The sequence below is a fragment of the Maylandia zebra genome, linkage group LG2 (genome assembly GCF_041146795.1).
Source record: "Maylandia zebra isolate NMK-2024a linkage group LG2, Mzebra_GT3a, whole genome shotgun sequence".
In the NCBI taxonomy this organism is placed as follows: Eukaryota; Metazoa; Chordata; class Actinopteri; order Cichliformes; family Cichlidae; genus Maylandia; species Maylandia zebra.
The window spans coordinates 18,216,380-18,241,350 of record NC_135168.1 but is presented as its reverse complement, the minus strand read 5'-3'; the positions used below and the strand labels follow the sequence as shown (position 1 = coordinate 18,241,350).

Sequence of the window (24,971 nt, the reverse complement as noted above, 5' to 3'; positions counted from 1 at the left end):
GAGTGTGAGAAGATGCCACATGTTGAACAATGTGATTTAGTATTGTTTCTAAGCAACATCCATAAACAGGAACAGACAAACATGGCTGGACAATCAAACTGTAATTTCTTATTTACAGTGAAACTCGACTTTAAGGACATGTTAGCTTTCCTCTTCCTCAATCGCATGATTCAATGCTTAATAATTATTTGCTTGTTTACTTCCATAACACTCCTTAGGTTGATTAGGAAAAAAAAGAAGAAGAAGAAGAAGAAGAAGAAGGGGGAGGAGGAAATATCGCTCCTCTGAAGTACACAACCGATACATGCACGCGCGTGCGCACACACACAGGCCCCTTACATTCATACTGGCTGGGTTTATGAGCTGTTCTGTGAAGGCGATCAACAAGTCAGTGTTTCCTGCTGTGTGTTTGCCTGTACAGGCCTTGAAAAAAAATTAAAGCCACAAAGGCAAACAGGGTGAGCGAAAGAGCCAGTTTGTTTGTAAACGTGAAGGCATTTCCAGGCCGGAGCCAAAAGTCCTGCGCCGACTCCCCTCCAGGACTACCTTGATACCCCTAAACACCCCCAAAAAGCAACCTACCACCCCCTAAAGATGGGCCCCCTGTGCTACTGAGAGGGAAAAGAGGAGGGAGGCGAAATCTGCAAATGCACAGAAATGAGATGTGCGTAGGGGGTTTGGTGGCGAAGAGTGCTGACTTGTGGCAGGCCAAATAAATTATAGATCTCTCTTTTTTAATGTTATTGCAATGCAGACTTTATTTTTCATTCCCTTCATAAATAATGTCAGCAATCACTTAAATATATGGAAAGGACTAAGCTGATGCATTGCAGTGGCTGCTCTCTGGTGATGTCTTCATGGTGGTGGCGTGTCGCCAGTCATAAAGGCAAAGCAAGCGAGAAAAAAAAAAGTAATCATCAAGGACCTCTCAGTTTGAAGACGTGGTAAAACTTGCTGACTCAAAATGACCCAAAAAGTCTGAGTCAAAGAGGTTTGATGACGAAGCAAAAACTGTGTAAAGTAACAATTTGTACAGTAAGGTCCTTCATCTGCCTGCTGGGTTCAGGTTAAAGGCAGCAGAAAAGTGTACTGTAACGAAGACCATAGTAGACAGTATCCATCTATATTCATGTATTCATACATGAATTATTGGCAATTGAAGAAGAATCAACTCAGGACATTCGCCAAAGTTGGCCTGTTTTTCAGATCTGGCAATTTAGGACAGGAACCAGCAACTCTTGAGCTACAAGTGGCTCTTTTTCCTCATTCTTTATTGGCTCCCTCTGAGTTTGCCAAAAACTGATCATGAATACAAAAATGAACAACGGTTATTTTTAAAGATTTGCTCGTTTTCAGCAGCAAGGCTTGATCAGTGGCTTGACTCTAGTCAGAATTAAAGTGAAACTTTATTATCAAAGTAAGCTACTTTCAGTTAGATTCATTTGTACTGCCAAAGACAGTCAGAATGTATTAAATGTAACAAAAACAGAGCAATAATGCAATAAAAATAACCAGTTAAATATCAAATACTCACATAGCCCACTGCAGAACAGTCACATCGGGTAAAAGATTTTAAATCACACATATTAATAATGTTGATAGACTAATCTATACTTTGTAGTCACATTCATTAGCAGCTCCCTACAGATTTCCTGGAGCACAAATTACTCAAAAATGACTCTTCTGGTGGTAAACATTTCCTGAATTTTCCAGAGAATTACTTTCACTGTTCTTGCAAGAGGCTAATCTGGTATCACATGAACTTACTATGTAGGTGCCTGCAGGGTAGGGTAATAGCGAGTGTTTAACATCTGAGCAAAATATGCTGTCCATTTGTATTCCTACATCCAGCCCCACCAACCAGGGTCAAGGAAAGTACCAGACACGTTACCTACGTGAAAGCCGTTTTGAAACCAAGCTTTATGAATCTGTTCAAGAGTGTTAGGCTGCTATGCACAAACAAGAGGAAATTAAATTTGCACAAAACGGAGTAAGGATGAAAGAACATGGAAAAATGGACAATAAAAATAAAATGTAAAAAAAAAAAATTAGTATAATTGAAGGTGGACACGTTAGACTTTAGCCAAGCTGGAAAACCTATGCTTGAAATCCCATCTGTATCCGTGTCGCCACCATCGAAAATGTGCCGAATCCTTAAAACAGTCATTCCGCCTTAATAAAATGTCAGCTGTGCCTCTTTGACTGTAGAGCTTTAACATGGGTCGCTGGAAAAGTGATAGTCAATTGCAGCTCCTGCCACATCCTTGTTTCCACATATTCCTCTAATGACAAGTTTCCTCTCGTGGTTCTAAGACCTCTTTAAAAACCCAAAGGTCACATGCTTCAACCTACAAACATTTATTTCTCAACACTACAATGTATGCAAGGACTTATAGTAGGTTTACTGAAAAGATGAGAGAATTTATCGTGATTTCTCAGAACTACTGTAAATTGCATGGCAAATTCAGTGATGAGAGTAGCGAGACAGAGAGGGTCAGGCTCCCATAATGACATGCTTTGTGGAGGCTGGCAGGCACATTTACTTCCACAGGCCTGTCGGTCATCTGATGCTGACAGGAAAAGTAATTTAGATCTTCTTTTGATCTTTAATTGAACATTTACATCTTCAAAGAAAGAAAGAAAGTCAAAATGTGATTCTTGGTCAAAAACACTTAAAGTTTGATTTAATGTGGAATGTGAAAAATGTTCAAAACTTACACTCAGAAATTTATTACAAACATCATCTTAGAGGGGGCACATATCTGCAGACTGGAAAAATTATTCTTGAAAGAGCAGAAATAAACACATAGTTTGTTTTTCTTACTAAAAGTTCAAAAATGACATACTGCACTTAAAAATGTAAGAAAGATGAACACTATTGTCCACAGTACTGAAAGGTGGCCTATAATGCTCATTTCTAGCTCTCTCTATATTTTTTCATTTTTGGTCTCTAGTAGAATTATTTTTCATTATTCATGTTGGCCATGCTGAATATGAGGATCCATGACTAACTATAAGGGAAAGCACAACAGTTCTACTTTACATATACAAATAGAAAAAAGTGGGAGTAAGTACATTTGCAAGACAACTTATGTGAAACCACCCACTCTCCTTCGCTAATGATTCAGATTTTTCTTATAGCTGTGAGAGCTTTGTGGCTGATAGAAAATGAAAAGCCTATTTATTAGTTATTCATTTACATATTTTATACATGTTTCTTTATTATTAGTTAATATCTTTATGTTTCAAAATAGAGAGTATAGGAAAAAATTACTACAGGAAGAAATTGTAATAAATTTTGATTCAGTCTTGCGTTGTAACAGATAAAGCCAGAGGATTTTAGCCAGTGAAGCCATCTTAATGGGGTTACCAAATGAGGATGGGCACTTCCAGGGCTTACTTTTGCTCAAGGCTGCTAGCCACCTCTGGCCTCCTTGTGCGCTCAGTCATTAGGGTACCACAACATGAAACCCTGGATACAACAGCAGCCTTTATGCCCCACTGGTCACTGTACTGCACCTCCATTCCAAGCCACAACTACACCCTATATCATGCCGTTTCAGTGCACACTTTTAAAACATTGGATATATATATTGTATGTGGAGTGATATACTACGGCACATCCAGCACTGTATGTGAGGTCTTGTTGTCCTTGTAAGACAACGCAAAACTTTATTGACTTGCGAGAGGAAATTAAGCCGTTATAGCGGCAAATGGTAACAAGATACAGCAAAGAATAACAGAGTATAAATAAGAACACGGCAAAGCTCAGGTTAAACAAACACACCCGACACTTTTTAGCACTAGAACATGGCAGGAAACGCATATAAGTGGAATAAAAAAGTTATTTGAATATCAACATTTCCATGGAGATGGAAAACAGTAACCGTAATAATCAAAGCATACTGTGGTCATGGAAGAACTGGAAGTGAGACAGCACACAGATGGACGATACCGAAAAATTGAAGCGGTAAAATAAAGTTAAAGCTTACACTGTTTAGACACTGTGGAAAAAGTGACTGCATGTCTATTGACACCTACGTGTCTAAGGAGCGCTATGAGCAGTGTATAGTGACTACACTGTACAGGTGCAATGTAAAGAAGAATACAAACCTCGTACAAAAAGTATAAAAAGATGTAGATTTGAATCTGAATGCTTAACATTCGAGTATGCGCACACCACAAATGCACTGTACACATACACATCCAAACATGCAAACGCCTACAAAACCACCAAAGCACACTGTGACATATATTCTACACGTACACAGCCAAAAAAAAAATAAAAAATCGGTAGTTTTCTCTGCAGTATTTCCCTGGTGGGGGTAAGAGGGGGGAGCGTGCCATGAGACAACCTGTTCAGCACGACAAAAATAAACCCTTCTCGAGGTGGAGGAGAGGGGGGAAAAAAGCTTGTGACTGCTGGCAGCACATACCAGCGTTCTCAGGTCAAATCTGTCTGGTGTACTTTTCGCTTCCTACTTCAACAAAAGCGCTCAGTGAGTGTATCAGACGGCCTTAATGAAGGGCTTGTTAGCCGGGCTACCGGCAGCAGATCCACTAGACCCGGAGTGTGTGTTTACTATCAATCGCCTTGTGTCTACAGCGGGCTACATCCAGTCCCCCCCCTCCTCCTCTCTCCTGCCTCACCCGCCCGCCCTCCCTCAAACACAAACGGCCACATTTACAGGAGCGAGCCCCGACAACTCCCCCTCCACCCCGCCTGCCACAAAACCTCTCCTCCATCACTCCACAAGTCCTGCACACATACACTGCAGTGCAGAGAGGCGCGGGCACACACCCTCTCTGAACACATTGCACTTTCCTGCACTGTGCAGGCATGTGAGCACACATATGCAACACACAGATAAGGTTTATGAGGTCAATATCGAAAAACGTACCCCAAAAAAAGAAAAGCTACACATGCGTCCTCACATGCATGTTTAGACAGAAATGCATGTGCACATACACATACATGTATCCAGTACATATACATATAGGTATTAACTTCATGCAAAGACCTACATTCTTGGTTACATAGTGTTTCGTAGAGCAAACATTTGCATGTTTGCTTAACAAACTGTTAAACGCTCATTTAACCTTCAGAAGTTGCAGCTAGAAGAAGCAGCTTATTCTTTTATCTTCATGACTTACTTATAGGTCATAACTGTAAAACAAGAATGCAGAACAGGCCACAAGTGCAAATTCTTAATAATCAATCCTATCCATAGGTTTGACTAATATTAGGACTGATGCAGAGCTGTCATACCTGATCAACATTTTATATATTTTTTTCTAAGTGAATACAAACAAATAGGGGGCAGTGATTATAATGAATGTATCTTTAGTTTTCTGCATTAATCAATTGCTCAATAAGATATCAGAAAAATAACGGCATTTGTTCATAAAAATTTCCCATGTTGATGTTTTTAGGCCCAAGTTGACATCCTGCGATATCAGTGTTGACTGCAGATTTTTGTGCTGTAACACAAGACAAAGGGAGTGGGGAGTAACTTACCTTGAAAATATATCCAATCTATAATTAAATATGAACAAAAAAGGAAGAAAAAAAATGTATAACTGGAGTTTAACTGAACTCATAAAACTTTGTTCACTCAGGAAGAAAACTAAATTAAACTTAGGCTCAAAGAGGAGCTCTTATTCAAAATAATCACCCCTAGCCCCACCACAGTATCATCCCCAACCCCTTTACTGGAAAAAAAAAAAAGGGGGGGGGGGGTTTCTGCATCCAATTTTCTTGGAGGAAATTAAATAATACATAAATCAAACGACGTTGGGGGTGCAGAGCCCAAACTCTTAACCAGAAATAAAACATTTCATCCTCCAAAGAAGCAAAGAGGAAGTGTCTGCAGTGACATGCTTCTGCCAAGAGAAACAAGGCCTGACCACAACTCCATGTGAAACCTATTTAAGATTACAAGGCGAGAGTGAGAGAGGAGGTTAAAGAGAGGGAGGTGAGGTTAAGCATGGAAGGAGGAGAGTCACGTGGGGAAAAGGGAGGGGGTGGGGGGCGGTGGGGGGATGGAAACATGGCACATGATCATAAATAACAGAGCGGAGGTGTGTGAGCTGTGGATGAACGTGCACATGCTTGTGCTCTCAGCAGAGGAATTTAGATTCCATAGAAAACTCCGATGATGAAATTGAACTCGTGCGGGCTTTCCTCGCCATATGTTACGGCTGAGACAACAGACATCAAGGAAGATATTACATATGTATTCCAGCAGGCAATCAACTCCAATTTTATGCTTTAAAATATTGGTGTTTGTAAAGTATTAACATTTTTAGCCTAAAATCTGAATAATGCCACGATGTTCACACTGTGTGGAAGACACAGTGGAACGTGGGACACTGTACTTCAGACTCTGGGTGGCACTTTTCAAATGTAGAGCCATCATTGTTTCCCTCTAGAGAAAGTCTGCAAAGTGTGTGCTTAATTCATTTTTTAAAAGTTGTATTTTATTGCATATATTTTATTTGATTTTATTGCATCACTGCCTTCATTTCACTCCCTGTTCCTGTGTAGCCAGTCAAGACAATTCTAAATGTCTGATTTCTGACATGGTCAGACTTCTCCCCAGTATTGAACTTTATGTTATAGCTTATACTCCTTGGACCTGTAAGTGTAAGCCAACTAACCGCCACGGTGACAGGTTATGACCATTAAAGAGAAAGTAATGTAGTGTAAATAAAAGTAGAGCAAATAAATTGAACAGATCAGTGGGGAAAAGTAGTTGCAACATGCCTTTCTTTCCTTCTTTTTATAAATTGTTGATTGCTGTAGTGTATATAACACAGCCTGTAACATAGCCTTGAAATTAAAGAAGGATTAAATATATACCAGTACTCAAACTGATATTATGTTATTATTTATATGACAAATGAGATATTTTTTTTCTTGCTCTTTTGTACAGATTACAGATTAGTCCCGCTACCTCTGCTTGTTATCATATAGTGAAAATCAGATAGAGTGAAAGCTCTAATAGTCACTCTGTATTCACTATGCAAATAAAGAAACATTTTCTGAACACGTAGGAAATGTTTGTCATGAAAGTGGTGGTTTTTCCTCTGTTAGATGACTCACTGATAATATTAAGAAACCTCCTACAAATACCAAATAACTTGCAGCTCAGGCGTTTCAGTGTTATCATATTAAGCCATTGTCCACTCTATGTTTTGGAACGACCCATGTGGGATAGCACCTGTGTTGGGGCTACACCCTGTTAAGGTGTTGTACGTGTGTGTGTGTGTGTGTGTGTGTGTGTGTGTGTGTGTGTGTGTGTGTGTGTGTATGTGTAGGGTAGCATTGCTGGGCCTCGCCTTTAAGGGCACATTTGTCCTCACCCCTTAATCAGATGAATGAAAGCTTCGCATTCTCTGTGGACTTGGGAAGGCAAGGATGGCATATTTACCAAACACGCCCACAGTGAAGTGACCTGGAGACAGCTGTGATTGGGTACGTCTGTGCATGTGTGCGTGTGCATGTGTGGTGTGTATGCATTTTGTAATGCCAAGGCAGGTGAAACTCCAGATGTGTCATATGAACATTTGTCTTTCCTGTTTGCTTCATCTTTCACGAGATGCATACTACCTGCATATACACAGTGAATGTTCATGTTATAATAATTTGTTATAATATACAAATTTTCCACATGTGGGACTAATAAAGGTTATCTTATCTTATCTTATTAGTGGTATTACAACACTATACACATACATTATATACAAGTTCTAAATTTTAAGGCTTCTGAATGTGCTATTTAATATAACTAAATTTGCAAATCATTAAAATAAGTTAGACTGCAATTATTTAATTTCCAATAAATCTAGTTTTTAATTAAGGGACAGACTAAATAGGCTCTATAAGGGAGAGTTACCTGAGAAGCATAATATCCTGTCTCATGTTCATATACTAAATATGAAGTTACCGTGAGCAGCCGGCTAATTTAGTCTAGCATAGTGGGAGAAACCGCTAGCCTGGCTGTGTCCAAAGGCAACAAAATCTACCCACCACTGTAAAAATGACAAATACCTGTTTTACACAGGGTTAAGAGGCAGATTATTTCTTGGTCCTGATAATTTGCCAGACAACTGGACTCCAAAGAAAGAGAGTCTCCAGGAATTGAAACTGAATTAATGGTGTGTTCTTGTCACTGTCCATTTCCTTTTTGGCGTCCTCCTCTAGTTTTATTAGCTACTTTCAGGTAGGTAAGTGCACCCCTCTCCTCTCTTCTGTTTCTCCACAATTTACCATCTTCCTCTTCATGTGTCTCCTCTCTGTCCCTTTCTATGTTCCTACTCTCTTGCTCAGTTTCTTTCTTTTTTGGCTTTTGCTACCCACGTTCTGTCTTCTTTCCTAGCCAAGGGAAACAGCATGTTGGGTACGCTTAAGGGCTTATATTTCCCAGAAAAATTCAATTGGTGCTCACCATGTACTCAGACATAAACCACAGTGAAGGCTTTATATATAAAATGTAAAATCAGGGGCCAATTGGAGCCATTTCTCTCGCTGTGACATCTGGCCTTTTGCAGGCCACAGAAGCTGGCTGGCAGTAGCAGCGAGGGAAATGTTTTCTTTTTTAACCTTTCTAAAAACAACATGTTCACAATGTCAAGAGGTAACAGGCTTGCTGGGAAGGAAGTGAAGTGAGGTGTTTCACAGTCATGGAATTGCAGGGGTGTGAATGGCTTTTTCCTCGCAGCATTTGTTAAGCGCTTTCCATATCAACAAAGACTGCGTCTGAGTGACAGCGTGACTGTGTCGGCGGTCGGTCAGTCACACAGAAAATAAAACGCAGACACATGAATGCAGTCAAGACAAGAAGTTAGAGCATATTTCGGCAAATACCTGCCAACTTCAGACCAAGTCAGATGCACTTTCCACAAAAGCTGACAAGTTTATTTGATGATTGAAGATCTTTTTTCTTTTTTTTCCATGGCTAATATCTGATTCATACATTGTGTAATGTCACTGTTATTCAAACAGCAACACGTTTTTGTTGATGCATTTTTTTTGCGCCTGTGTCCTTGGTGATAAAAATCTTTGCAACAACAAATACCAGGCCATAAATCAGACAGACAACACAGAGCCAGAGGAGGAACAGCCACAACCACAACAGGTGTTAAGAGGAAACCATTTGTCTTCCTGTGAGGGTGGTTTTACTATGTGTGTGTGCGTGTGTGTGTCTGTCACAATACAACAAGGCTGTACTTACAATCAATTTCTTTTTTTTTTTGCTTTTAATAGTCGCATTGCAGCTACTGCAGATACTGCTCGCCTGCTCAGGTTTCTATTTTTAATGAATAATTTAAAAAAATCAAAACTACTTTTATATATTACAGAAAAAACAAATCACTGCTTCATCAAACTACATCATAATACACTCTGACTCAGTTGACTGGGGTGTGCAAATGTGCTTAGCTATCTTGTAAAGGGGAGTATTAAGCTTTGCAGGCTGCCGTTGATCTGCCTTATTTGTATGTCCCGCATTGGAACAGACTTGCTCTTGCCAGTGTGGAAGAAGAAAAAAAAACATTAAGAAAACAATTGCGCCAGTGAGTTTGAATGGATGTCAGCCAAGCGTCCCAGACACCTGGGCTTGGACCAAACAGCTCTCCCCCTGTTGGAGCGAAAAGACCCACCGCTATGGAGGTCGCAGCCGGTCAAAGGCATCTGTGGCTGAACACAAAGATATTCTGATACGGCTGAGCGCTGCAGCTTGAAGTTTTATTAAAATGCCTGAACAACCGTCCCCCAACACACCCCCTTTTTTGGACATGAATGTTACAGGGCTGTGAGATCAGCAGGAGGGCACCCAGCAGGGTTGGTGCTGCCTATCACTTGTTGCCACCTCTACGTGATCTGCATCTAAATACTTTGAGCTGTGTCCTTACTGTGATCATGCTGAGAAGTCTTGATATTTAGCTTTTTCTCAGCAACTTGTCAACATCTGCCAAATGCTCATTACTGCGGTGTTTTTATATTCCACTTCACGGAGGTCACTTTTCAATCAAGCACCACGGGGAGGTCTGTGACATCCAATGTTAATAGAGTACGAGCTGCGCACTCAGGGACTGTCATTACTCCTTTTAATGACTCAGTTCATTTCCTGTTTATTCAAAACACGTTGGAGAGAGAAAAACTTCAATACTGAGCATCTGTGGATTTTTCCAACGAAAGAAGCCCTAAAAGCAAACTGAAATTTCCTATTTGCTCGGTTATTAGCAAAAAAAAACATGTATTTTCAAATAAATTTAGTCAAAGGCTGCTCATGTTTTAGGTCCGTGGCCCTTTCTGCCTTCACTTGTCTGACGATGCAAAACAGTGACAATCTGCACTGAAGCTTCAGGGAGCCAAAGCTCTGTCATGGAACCCGTTTTTCTCGTCTGGTAATCACAATAGTTCAAGAGTTCATTGTGTTATCCATTTTCAGTTAAGGTGAGGGTTACTTAGCCCTAATCAATCATTCACTCAAGTCATGTATCAGACACATTTATGCAATTTGTTTTTTTTAGCAGAAGCAGTTAAAACCAGCTTATTCCTACAACTAGCTGTGCAAAACACTGAATCCCCTTATCCCCTCCTTCCAAGCCATGATTAGCTAGATTGTCATTTCTACCGAGGAAACAGGCTGGGGAAACATACCTATAACTGAAAAAAGTTCCTGTGGGGTTATGTTAGGTGTTACCCTAAATACCACTTACACATCAAGACTAATATGACATCTTCCTAAAAGACGGAGGAGAAAATGTTGATTTAATAAAGAACATTCAGAGCTTTGAATGCCTTTCAGACCCCACGCTACTTTTATAATGCTGAGGTCCAGGCTCTGGGGCCAATCGATAAATTATAGCGTTTGATTGTTTTTTTTAGTTTTCTGTCCAAGTTTTACTGCATTGTCCATCTGTTTGGGATCATAGTCATGCTGAAAAAAAGTTATTGCCATTCAGATGCCTAATGGTTTTGCATGGTGGATCAAAAGCTGAAAGTACTTTTCTGTGTACCATATTTTTCGGACCATAAGGTACCGGATTATAGGCACACTGTCAATGAACATGTCTGTTTTCATACATAAGGCGCACCGGATTATAAGGCGCATTAAGCGAAACAAAACCGTCAGATAAGTCAATCTTTACTGAACTCGTTCTTCTTGCTTCCTGCACTTCCGTACCATTGATTTATTAACGCTGCATTCTCTCGCAGCTGCTCTATTCCTGCGTTGTTGCAGTATATTAATGACTAACCTCGTATTGTGGATGGATTATCTCAGTTGTTCTCCTGACTGAAGTTTGGTCTGTTTACAGCATCCTGCCATGTGACTGCATTTGTCCCTAACCATCAGGAGCCCTCACATTAACTTTTATTGAGTGAAAAAAAAAATTAGCATTCATCCTCCAGCTTCACTGTGTTTATGTTACAATCAAGTAGCAAACATATACCAGCTAGTGGAACTTCGGTAACCCTACAAAAGTCAGCTGTTTAGTTTTCTGTTTTCATTTATGTTGGAAGTGATAGGTATATCATGTTTAGGTGGAAACCAGCTAGCTAACTTCCTCTCAGTGATGCCGCAGTGTTTGTTTGACTTTGGGACCTGAACCAGACGGAGTTTTGGACCCAGATCACTCCGCGAGGCTCCTGACTATGGTAGCCATAATGCTACGACAATCCATCAAGCGGTGCAGCTTCGTAGCTTACCAAAGTTGTAATAAAACATTTTTTGACAGATTTTTTCATCATTTCGAGGTCAGTAAGCACAACCAGAATTCATACATAAGGTGCACCGGATTATAAGTCGCACTGTCGATTTTTGGGAAAATTAAAGGATTTTAAGTGCGCCCTATAGTGCGGAAAATATGATAAATCCATCAATTCTGGCAATCTCTCCAACACCACTGTCCGAAACCGCAAACCATGACAGAGACTCCACCATGTTCTACAGACAGCTTTTTAAATGCTTGAATGATTCATATGTCAGCGTTAAGTGGTTGATCAGGGGAAAAAATCATAAAACAAAAAAACAAGAAAAAAACCTGAAATTTTTACTGTTTTTAAACAAATGCAAAGAAAGAAAAACAAAACAACTTTTGCCCTGATGGCAAACACTCATTCTGGAACGAACATTAAAGGAAGACGAAAAACAGCTGTGAAATTTGATATGGCTTCTTTTTCTTCTTCTTTTAAATTAAGGTACAAACAAGGCCTGGAACTGACTTGGTACATCTGACAGGGTGCAATAAATCCCCGGGGTCTTTTCCTGTCAGGACTTGATCAGAAAAGGAAAAAAAAAATAGCATCACACTGTTTTTCAGAAGCAAGTTAAGCCCTTCTTCTCCTTCACGACAACACTCCGATTACAGTATCAAATGCTGCTTCTGTTTGGAGGAGCGATGGCAGAGGTGAGGAGGGAAAGCCAGAAGCAATTTTCTAGGATGAGTGTGAGTTAAAAGTGTGTTGAGGGGTGTTGAGGGTGGAAAGTTTAGTGGGAAGCTGAGGGTTGTGAAACCAGATGTCACTCCAGGCAGGTAGGAAGACAGGTGATTTTAACAAGCTTCTACGGCTGAGCAGACAACTACTGTGACCTCTTGAGTGACCTCCACACCTCCTCCTCTCGAGATCCTGCCTCCTCCTCCTCTCAGACAAGTTTGAAATCCCAAGAATGTAATTAAAGTCAAAGCTTCAAGTCGTCATACTGCCATCCCTGAGGACTGAATTGTACTGAATTCATCCATTTGTGCATTATTTCAAGTTCTATGTGAACCATATTTGATACGATAATATATATAGTAAAATATTCACTATAAAATTCCAGTTTTAGTGGCTTAATGACTGAAGAAATTGGACAACAATCAGGTGACCTGTGAACTCTGAACCAGATGGATAAATCTGGGGTGAACATATACAAAAGTTCACCAGTCTGAAACATACTGGATACTTAAACATGTGGTTTTTTCCCCCTTTTAGTTAAATAAACCCCATCAACACCAACATTTATTTAACGAATTACATTTTACTGATAGAAAATGTCTCCGCATGTCATCCATTCTTTTGAATGAAACTGAACTTTGCAAGGCCAGTGCTGCTGAAGAGTGAACCATTTTGGACTAGCATTCAGCCGTAACCAAAGCGCCATGATGACACCTCTATACGACCAGTAGACAGAGGGAGTGTGAGCTGAGCATGCACTCTAAGGAAGTGCGAACAGTCAGAAGGGAGAAAAAGCAGCGACAGTGTGTATGGAAACTAAAAGTGGACTCTGCTTAGTTGCCTCTAGCTTCAGTAATTATCTTGCTGTTGATTTATGAGGTTCCAATTTGTCCATTTTGGTCCCTGCCAGCATGAGCTCGATGCATTGCTGACCAGTGCTGTGGCTCACCAGGCTGCTTGCAGCATTGCCAGCAAGCATACCAGTCATTCAGTCACATGGAGACGGAAAGGTATTGCTACCCATAGAGTTGTAAAAGTTTGACCGGACTAGATGTGTGGTAGATTATTACAATGCTGGCTGAAAAACATACAAAAATATGTTTTCCATATTTCCACTGATTTAATTTAATGTTTGAAAGCAACACAAACATATCTGCTGCTTTGTCATTGCTTTGTCTGAAAGTAAGAGTGTTTGGACGTGCCCGAAAACCATCAAATAGTTCAGTAAGTTTTATGTTAAGCATGCGTTCAAGACATTTGTTCAAAAAAAAGTCAATTCTAATAATGTTTCTAACCATGTGCAAAAATGTCCTGCCTCATATAAACAAAAGTTTTTTTTTAATGTTTATTTAAAGTTGGTTTTCTGTCAGGGGGAGGTTTATTCTTGTATGTTGAACAAATTGGATAAAAATAAAAAAAAGTTAATAAATTGTAAACAAGAAGTGGTTGTGAGCGCTTGTGTCCTGGTTGATTACTCTCCCCACTTCTTTTTGACAGCAAAGGTCCTTGAGCTATCAACAACGCAGACGGATCGAGTTTACTGTAAACTGTGGTGGATGTTGCCATTCTGAAGCATTTTAGGATTTATGGAAGAATAGTATGCAGGTGAAAAATCTTTTTTTTAAGAGTCCTTCAGCATAAAGGCTGTGTGACCTTTTTGCACAAATGTTTTATTAATGTTCCTGTTCATTTAGGGAGCTAGTCACGTTGTCAGCAATCGACATATGTGTATATATCATTTACCTTTAGACGTGCTGTATTTCTTCACGGAAGCTTTGAAGCTTTTTCTTTCTAAACACACATCTTCAGTGCTGTGATGTGTTATCTGTATCCTGTTTCCTCACAAACTTCCCCTCAGTGATCAGGGGAGTCTAAAGTTTCATTTAATTTAATATGATCTATAGGACAGGTACGTAAAATAAAATGCAATGGTACAACAATGGTGAGACTTGGTTTTTTCCACCTATGAACTCTTATCAGCTTGACTGTGGCATGCCTTTGAATTTTTGTGTGGTTTCAAGAGCTCAGTGGCAAGTGACTGCAAACCTCCATTCCACAGATGAGACACTATACCAGAAACCCCGGTGTTAAACACAACACCTGATAGTAAGGGATTGGTTTCCTAACTGCATACCTCCTCCAGGTGTACGCCTGCTTTAGGCTGATTTTTAGGGTGGGGGCTGACAAGTTGGGAAGGAGGGTAGATGAGGAGTCTCTACTATAACCTCCTACTGCATATAGGGATGTCAAAAGTAAAAGACAGTTGAAAGAATAGTAAGGAAAGAGTGGGGTGAAAACAAAACAAAAAGGGCCGACTTGAACCCAGGCCCTAGCAACAGCCTTCAGCATATGGACCACCTGCTTAACCAGGTGAGGTGCACTGACTGCGTATTTGCGTGCTTGGTTAGTGAAATCATCTCAAGTCATATAAACGTTTTATCCTAAAAAAATTAAGAAATGTTCTTTGTCCTGTGTAGGTGTGGTCAGCGGAGTTTTGATTGGCAGAATGAACCCAAGCAATCGGCGCAAATGTATATTTGTTTTAAACTTCAGAGCGAAGTAAAAAATGGCCTCTTCAGCCAACTGTCTAAAAACAAAAGATAATCAGCATACATCAATTAAACAATGAGAAAAACAGCAGGCCTCACATCTGATAGGAGATGAAAACGTTTGGTCGTTTTTGCTTGTGAAATGACTCACTTCATAATATTTATCACTGCTCTACAATCCAGATCAAGGGTTGGGCAAAGCCTGAGGAGTCTTGGTTCATATGACATGTTGTGCAAGCGTAGTGGAAATCAAATGTTGTTTGCAAATGCTCCACATAGCGAAACTGACAGGCCGAATGAGATAATTGTTTAAATGTGGGAATAATAGAATCCATCCATCCGTTTTCTGCTTCTTATCAAAGTCCAGGTCACTGGGGCAACAGTCCCCGGACCTCCCTCTTCACAGCCACTTTGTCAGACAAGAGATGTGCTTTCTCCACCGTGTCCTGGGTCTGCTACAGGGTGTCCTCCCAGTCGGACATAACTGAAACACCTTACCTAGGAAATGCCAGAACCATGTTTGATGTGGAGAAGCAGAACCCCGAGAACAAGAAAGGATGAAGCCCTTGGTCAAAGGCTGAGTTGAGACACCCAAATTTCTGCTACCCGTGTCTGTGATCTCAATCTTTTGGTCACTACCCACAGCTTGTGGCTTTAGATGAAGATGGGAACAATGATCGGATAGTAAACTGACTGCTTCACTTTTTAAAAAGCGCTTTATGAATATTTAATTGGGTGCTTGAATTAGAAAGTACTGAAACTGAGTAGAAAGAGTATAAGCATAGCTCCATTCACTTCAACAGACTGGTAAAACATCCAGATTACTGCAGACACTGCACCAATTCATCTGTCAATTTTCTACTTTTTCTTCGACCAGAGACTTGAACTCCACTTCACTTCCAGTTACTCATTCCCATCCCGTTGTAGACACACCACCCTTTTCCATCAGAGAACCATGGCCTCAGGATTGAAGAGCTATTTCTTGTCCCAGCCATTTCACACTTCACTGCAAACCACCTGATTGTAAGCTAGAGGTTGTTGCTCAATTAAGGCAACAGAAGCACATGATCCACAAAAGTCTGACACGAAATCCTCAGTCCACGAGACACATAATAAACTTATGAACAGAACTGGTGGCAAGGGGCAGCCCTGGCTGTGTTTAACACCCACTGGGAATGATAACCATGCTCTTACAGTGGCTGGAAAGTGATGACCAAACAATCCCAACTCCAATCACCATTCTGCTAAAGCAGGGATAACCGAGCACCTTTTAAGACAGTTTCTCCTGAAAGGCTTGTTTGCTCTTGTGCGTGGTTGTTAATGTGTACTAGCAGTTTATGGAGTGAAGTGGGTGTTGTTTGAGCCATACACTGAAACCCTGAAGTTCTTAGACATTACCTGACTGAGATGCATTCAGAAAGAATGTCTGACTCAGTTGGTTTTGACATTAGCTGGTCTTTAATCTACCAGCTTTTTTGTGATGTTAGATTGTTTATGGCAAAGATGATTACACAGTGGATTTGTCCGGCCTTTGACATGCACTTTCCAAAGTGCACAGTGGGTAACTGCGACGTCTAGACCTGATTCTCCTCATATTGTCTTGACTTCATGTGTTAAATGAGCTTTAGCATACTGGAAACTTCATTTGCATGCATCTCAAATTATAGCTAAAGAAAAATTGCACGTAATAACACACAGTGGTATTAAGTGACAAACATTTTATTTCCTATCACGTCTATAACTTTTCAAGCTGAATTAAAGCAAAGTTTTACAATTAAGATTAAGATCTATAAACAGTATAAATTTGAAGGTCAAGAAAAAACAGGGATTTTTAAAAGAAATATCAAAAACTAGATCTTACATAGGAAACAGTTTATTTTGGCCAAATTGTGATGCACTGGTTTCACAATTTCTCAGAACTTGTGAGTTACTTGTGCCATGGAGAACAGCAGCAATTTCTCTGCTCGAGACAATGTGAATCACGCGGGAGACAAATGCAGGGAGACAAATCTGTTACACAAAGAACTGTTTGTACGATTTCTCCCGGTCTGCTGTGAGATCACGAGGGTGCTCTGTGACACAGTACAGACACGATGCAGACATCACAGAAAAGCACAGTAACATCTTTCTGCAATTCTGGCTACACTCACAATTTCTTATTACGTGCCAGAAGTAGTAAGAATGGTGTTGCAAAACAGCAATAAAGCATCGATTTCTAAGTCAAAGTTATTCTTTTAGTGGATCGAGTCTGACATGTGGTAGAGAGATGCAGATATCCAAACAATACAACCTGCTGGGTAACTGCATAATTTTTTTTTGTGTTTTTCAAGAATTTTTGTGTGTTTGCAAAAGACATATTGTCCCCAACCAAAGAAGACCATAGTTGTGATTTTATGTGCATGCAAAAGATATTCCTAAAGCTCACCTCAGCTCCGGAATAATTGTTGGTCCGAGTCACCAGGTGGTCAAGAGACACATTTTCAGCGACAGGCATATTACGAAACTGCAGAGAAAATATTTCCTTTCGAGTACACGCATCTGGAAGCGGCACGTAGACAATTCGGTCGAGGCGACCTGGACGCATCAGAGCCTGTGGGACAGAAAAAAGACAGACAGCATCTGTTTTAAGGTCATATTTCAAAAATTGCGACACATAAAGGGTTTTAAAAATGTTTTCAGCATTATTGCTTTATTTCAACAGTGTTTCCTTTGTACATTGCCATTCTTATGTCACAAAAATACTGTCATGACACTATGTTTCTGACCTTTGACCTTATTGCTGGTTGCTTGTTAAGCTGTGAAAAAATAGTTCAGTCCACTCCTGAAATAATTGTACACCTATTTAAACAGGACTATAAAGCAAATGCCTGATATACAAACTGTGAAATTTGAGATTTCCACTTCTGGCGTCAGCGTGGAGACAATCTCCCCGTTATCTGATAAACCTTCCACTTCCTACAGATCACATCTCTGTGACCCCAAAACAGTCCTTGAGTACCCAAAGCTGCCGCTGTCCCGCTTGTCAGACGTCATTAAGTGGCAGGCGCCTCTCAAACTCAGACAAGCAGACAGACTGACAAATATGTCCTGCCTCCATCTGCTGTCCTCAGCCAGGCCGTGACAAGCTGCAGTGTGGTAACCCATTTGACAAGCCAACTAGCTGAGGAGCAGTGGGTTTGGGAAAATAAATGAGCACAGTGTGAACTGGCATTTATTGGTAGCAATGGAATGAACTATAAACAGAAAACGAACATCAACTGAAACTCAAAGTTTCTTTGTTGCTATTCTCCTAAGAGTCAGTAAGTCCTGAAGGCCCTGGCTCTGAGCCAGACAGGCCACAGCGGGGCCAGACTCTGGCCTGTGGAGCCGAGACAGGAGATACTCACAGATGCAAGCCATAGAGGAGGCCATGTCAGGAGTGATCAGTGAAGGTTGGAGGGACTGGACAAGCAGCCTTTGAACTGTTAGATACTGCGCTTCTACCTCTGCAACTCTCCTCTTTTACTTGCAAAGAATATGAGCATCTACTGTACGTCATGTCATCCTGTATGTTTGAGTAGGAGAACAGAACAATCAGCACATGCTACGAGTTCAGCTAACTAGTGCATAAGCACTCTGTGAATCTGGGTTTTAATAAGGTTGATATTTAACTCACTTAACAAGCAGAAATGCCAAACATCTGCAAAACCTATATTCCATAATTTAAAAAAAAGGGAACTCTAGGTGCATAGAATTTTCCAGCTTAAAAAAATGTAAGCAAAAAAAAATCTTTTCTGCGTTTCATTTGAAGACCACCTGCTCGATAAGTGTCTTGGAGGAAATTTCAGGTTTGGAGTTTTGTTTTACGGTTTGCTATATTTCCCCTCTGGATAGCAAATTCCAGTTTACTGGGGTGATGGATAGTATCCCAGCCTTTTATCTACTGGTTTTCCTGTACATGTGTATGGAACATGAGAGGACAGAAACCGGAGACGAATGTTAGTAGCTACCTTTACGTATCCACAACAGAGTAATGGGTGACAAAGGAGCCGTGGCTCATGACAGCAAACGTTCTTGCTTTTCAGGTCTCTCGACTCTTACGCTTGATTACAGAAAGGTGGGTGGCTATCTGTGACGGTAGTGTAACAAAATGGATAGAGAGGAATAACACCACCCTCAATCGAAGCAGGAAAGGGGTGGCTGCTGCGGTGACATGCTGGGAGATAGATGGACGGGTGGCTGGAGGGCTGCAGTATTAAATCAAAGATGTAAGGGCTTAAGGCCTAATAAGGTGCATCTGGCAAAGCAATTATAAAACAACACCTGTGGGATCAGGTTTGTTATTATGTTTCTTCCTGTGGGTTAACATATATTGTTGGTACAAAACTGTGCTCGAGGCGTGAGGTGATTGTAGTGGGAACTTTAATCTGTGATTGTTTGTCACAGCAAGTCAAGCCCGTTGCAGCACAGTATATTGCATTATGCAGAGGACGTGCCAGGGACACTTCCTGAGTTGCTCTCCCTGGAAGTATCGGGCGGCTGCATGCCAACACAAACCTGCTGACCCCGGACTAAATAACTCAGTCACTCCCACACACGCTGACAAACACATTCGCATATGCAAGCGTGCATGTAAGCACACATATATTCCAATAAACTCTCCTTGGACGGATCGTTTTAATTTCCGATCCATTTTCCTAGTGCAAAAACACCACTTTGCACTTTATCAGCTATTAATTCTCTCCGCACACATAATGGAGAAGTGCCTGTAGCTTCCAGGCACTCGGGCTCCGAGCGTTCCAAGACGCTCCCGAAAAAGCAGAGCCGACCCTCAGCTTTGAGACTGCTAAACTCATCTGACTGCCCTGGAGGGAAAGAAAGGCTTTTTTTCTTTCCTCCCAGCAAGAGCAGGGGGCCCATCCATCACTTAACAAGATATACTTCCTGTTCTCAAGGATCCGGGGGAGGTGGTGGTGGTGTGGAGGGAATAAGAGGAGGAGGAGGTAAGGAGGGGGGACCCCAAAAGACAAATACTTGGCTTGGCATGTTGGGCAAGCGTTGACGGGCTCTTTTCGTAACGGCATCATTCCACCTGAAGTCTTGGCTCCGTTGGCAGAAGGCAAGAAAAAAAGGAGTCAGGCGAGGAGATGAGAGAGGAGAGGACAAAACCAGCCAGACCAGGGCACTCAGACAACCCACTTGAAAGGACAGCAGGACCAAAGCCCTGCAAACAAACACAGATAAGTGGTGTGGGAGACAGCAAACCACCACAGACAAAACCCAGTTGTATAAATTCTCTGCTGTTCTAACATGAGTCTGCATGACGGATTGCATCCACCTTGTTGCACCACTGACATGATAGGCATCATTACACACGAGCCATTAGTAATTAGAAATGCCCCTAGGTAAAAAATACCAACCACCTTTAAGTCAACACAGAACCATTTATATACCACTGAATCTAGGAGAGTGTGCACTGTGGACTTAACCTCAGCAAAATGTATGTTGCAACGCTGAGAAAGTTTGGAAAAACATGTGGATCAGTCAAGCTGATTAAAAAGCAAACCAAAAAAAGACAGAGAGAGACAAGAGAGAGAAAAAACTCATCCATGCTTTCTGCGCCAAGTTTCACTGCCGATAACAACAGTAATCATTCCAAGGCATTGCAATCCTCCACATGAAGTGATTACCCCCTAATGACAGACAACTTCCTATCTGCGAAGGCCGGTACCTCTCCTTAACCAATGAGGAATGCTGGGAATCTTTTCCTTAGAGCGTTGTTCCTAAGCACATTCTTGGCCAGCTTCAATCTGACCCACTCTGAGCTACGTCTACAAACTGTTTACAAACGGACGCCCCCGCAATTCAGGTGTCTTATTCTTAGATAGAAACTTAGACTTGGTGTGACTAAATCAAGATCAAGATCTGCTTTGTTACTCACGACGCCTTCAGATCAAATGAAAAACGAAATGAAACACTGGGTTTGTGAAACTGAACATGATGACTAAGTTCTTCCCTGCACATCTGGTGCTATCTCTGTTTTTCCAATAAGCTGTTTTCAGTGGCACTTTTTAAAATGTACAGCATGATAGCAGGCTGTCTGCATGAATGAGAGGTTTGCCTGAGGAGACATGAGTTGACTTTGTTGCCTGCCAGAAGGCATTTGCTGTATGTGGCTTCCTAACCTGTCAGTCTGCAATCCTTAGAGGCCTTGGTGAGTCATACCGACTCGGAGATGGGCCGCCCTGGATTTATTCCGAGCACACACAAAACAGAAAATGCAGAAAGCACGATGGGAACACAGAGCTCACAGAAAGGTCAGCATTCAGACGCAGTAATCTTAGATACAATGCACTAGCCGAATACCAGTAAATGTTACAGACTGTCAGGTGTCACTGGTATTCTTAAAGTCAAGATTGCTGTTATATCTGTGAAAGTAACACAAAATTGGGAAGATGAAGATTTTTTGCAACAGCTGTGATTCAGTGGATGTCCTCTTTCAGAAAAATCTGGTTTACAAAGTCCCAGCTCAGGAGCAATTTCCACAAAAACACAAATCCAGAGCCAGTTTGTTTCTTTCACAGTTTTCAAGGGAGCTTCCTTTTACAGATGAGAGACCTACTGAGCCTCACATCGATTGTGCAACATGCATGAGTGGAAGACTGCGTGGCATCTGTGGCACTTCCGTGAAATGTGTTATGTTCTGATCCTTCCACAACATGCCAATCATTAATCAAAGTGCCTTACCTTTCACTTGCTAAAGTGCAAAAAGGGAAGGAATTCAGTCAGTCACACCTGGGTGTGTGGCATGTCACATGCAGCAGCAAGTCATTAAAAACACTGCACCAGTGTTTTGTGGACTGTACTATGTGCAAAAATCAGGCACCTATAACCTTAACGTACTGCAATGATTGCTAGAAGAGTTATAGTTATTTTATGGATATACATTTCCGTTGTTCAATTTATGGGAGAAGGAACGACTTCCTCTCATATTTCTACCACAAAGTGAACCTGACTTGGATTTTTTTTAACCACCTGGATTCAACATATTTCTTGTTGTTCCCACTAAACTCTTGCAGAGAGTGGCCTCATTGTATAAAAACCTCTCCAAGTATGTGAAAATACCCTTGAGCTTTATTTCGTCACTCTGATTTATGTCAGAGTACAAAACAAGCTATCAGCCGGTTCTGTTTTTCAAATCCTTCAAATCACGCAAATCCGATTTGCATCTACAGAACATTTTGCCCAAGCTTCCTTTCACAAAGGTGACATAATTCTGATCGAGGCCACGCTGTCTTCAGAGAGACACTGGACCTTCTTTACGTCAGTCTTGATTTCGACGTGAGAGAGGATCAGAGAGAACTGGAGCGGAGGGAAAGAGAGAGTAAATCAAGGAGAGAGGGGAGGGGACAGCAGAGCAGAGAGGGATGAGAATGACAGAGGAAGAAAGTAAGTATGCGGTGAGAGGTGGAGAGAGAGAGAGAGCGAAAGAGAGGAGTTGGCAACCGCTCAAAAACATGAGAGGCTTTCACTCTGGATTTTGCCCTTGAGTCAAACTTGCATCCGGCAGGCGAGGCCACCGTGTCCAAGAACCAAATAACTCTGCCGCTGTTAACCCCCGCTGTCTCACATACTCGTGCACAGCCAAGAGGAAGTAAAGATTTAGAGTTTTAAAATAAAGTATAAACCATTTGAGCAAGTAATATTTTCTTTTAGAGAATAAAAAAAATCATTTTTTTATCACGGAAAAAGAAAGCCGTTCGGGACAAAAGACACTTTTTTGAAATATTTAAAGCATTTGACTCCAAAATACTGTATGAACTATAAACTTTTACTCTTAGGGCCGCACAGCATAATAAATCAAGACATTTTCATCAAAGATAACATTTATGACTTTTTATGCCACCAAATGGAAGTCATTACTTCCGTTTCTATAGCAGAAACTCATCTAATTTTACAATATTTGTATATAAAATCAGTGGTGATTGCACCTTACCTGTTGACAGAAATAACACCCTGTGCCTACAAGTGTGTAAATGGTGTATAGAATGTGTTCCTTCACAAAAGATCGTGGGTTGGGTTCCAATAACACTCACTAATCTGGGGTTTTGTTAAAAGCCTCAATGACTGTTTGAATGCTTGCATTTCTTGTCCTAAAGCACAGCTTTTTTAGAAATGCCCCAGAGCGCCCAGATTTCAGGAAATTAAATTAGTTTGCTGTTATTATCATAAAAAATGACCCAAATTTTCCTTAACACACAGGCAGATGGTGTTTTTTCTAGAGTGTTGTGATTTTAGATTTTTATTTTCTTTTTTAAATTTGTAAACCAAGCAGGAGGCTCAAAACCTAGAAACAGTGCAGTCATGTGCATGCACAGTGTAACTGGGCAAATAATTATTACAGAATTAGATATCCCACCTCTTTTACCTTTTATGTGCATTGTGTAAGCAGGTAAAAGGGCCACGATCAGGGAAGGAAGGGGGTAAAGAAGTAGCAGCAGCTGTGTTGTTGCTTCCTTTGGGTTTAGAGGGTGGGGATGGGGGGTGGTGTCAGCCTTACACCCCTACAGCTGTCCTGGAGGTCCACGATTGTGTTGAAACTACACAAAATGGCCAGCCCTCACACCTCAATGAAAATAACACTCTTTTTGGAAGGAGTAGGTAGGCAAAGTAAGTGCATGTATGTGTGTGCGTCTGTGTGAATGAGTGGAGGTGGGGGCGGTAATTGTCAAGCAGAAAAAAAAGTGAAGAAAAGCAGAGGAAATAAGACCATGACCATGTTGAAAAGTCGGCTCATTGGAGCCCAAAATAAAAACGCAGTAAAGCGCCTGCCATAAAACACATGTATGTTTGCTTTACAAAGAGGCGTTTCCTGTGAGCTGTCCACAGTTCACAGTTCAGTTCTATGCAGCCTTGCCTTTGGTGTAAACTCATCAGGGTCTGGTTTCCATAATGTGTGAGCACCCTCCAAACTCCCTGGTCCAGTAGCTGCCTCAAACAAATCAGCAGCCACAGCCAATGAGCAATGTTTCCCTACAGACACTTTTTCTGGCGTAATCCATTTGTCTCAATCGTGGCTTTGAGCTTGCAAGTGCTACTGTCACCCTCTGGTAGACTGCTGGTATTCTTGTAGAACACATGCTTGTGTGTCCATGTGCGTATGGAGAAGGGCCATCCAACAGACACAGCCAACAACAACAACTTAAACCTGCTGATTGCAGCACCACTATAAAATCTGAAACTGTGCCATCGCCCCAAGTTAGCCATATATAAAAAGGTAAATCACTGAAAAGCAAATACAACACATTCAGTAAAGAATTTGTGCAGTCTTCATAGTAAGACTGAAGTGATTATTTGATGGAGACATTTATCCACTCATCGTGCAAATAAAGACTCACTTTAATGTCATAGATTAAGAAGATTTTCTTTCTCACATTTCACATCCACTCACTGTGTGTTTATACATCACTCTGCATTTAATTACGAATTACTATTAATCTCTGGCTCTCTTTCACAGCATATCTTTTGTCCCGTCTCCCTCCCTTCACCCTCAACTGGTCACTGCATGCCTGCCTCTCCATCAGCCTGGATCTGCCTGAGGTTTCTTCCTGTTAAAAGGGAGTTTTTCCTTCCCACTATCGCCAAAGTGCTTGCTCAGAAGGGGGTCATCTGATTGATGAGATTTCTCTATAATATTGCAGGTGCAGGGTGTTTACCTAACAATATCAAGTGCCCTGAGGCGACTGTTGTTGTGATTTGGTGCTATATAAATAAAACTGAACTGAATTAAAATTAAAGGCAGTCAAGAACGGCAGATGCAAAGATGTTTCACAGAATTTCCCATTAAAACTAAAACATATCTATAAAGAATTTCATGAGCTGCTTAAATATCCTCTACAGAGGTTAAGTACAGTGGGGCAAAAAAGTATTTAGTCAGCCACCGATTGTGCAAGTTCCCCCACTTAAAATGATGACAGAGGTCAGTAATTTGCACCAGA

At 41.0% G+C, this 24,971-nt stretch overlaps 1 protein-coding gene across 2 annotated transcripts in view; it reads right to left on the bottom strand.

Annotated features, from left to right (window-relative positions):
* Nucleotides 1–24,971, bottom strand: part of afg2a (AAA ATPase AFG2A) — a 108,868-nt gene that overhangs the window by 1,854 nt on the left and 82,043 nt on the right. For both annotated transcript variants that reach the window (XM_076889797.1, XM_014408562.3), the window contains exon 16: nt 17,420–17,584. In XM_076889797.1, the coding sequence (XP_076745912.1) occupies nt 17,420–17,584 (165 nt within the window). The remainder of the gene's footprint in view (nt 1–17,419; nt 17,585–24,971) is intronic.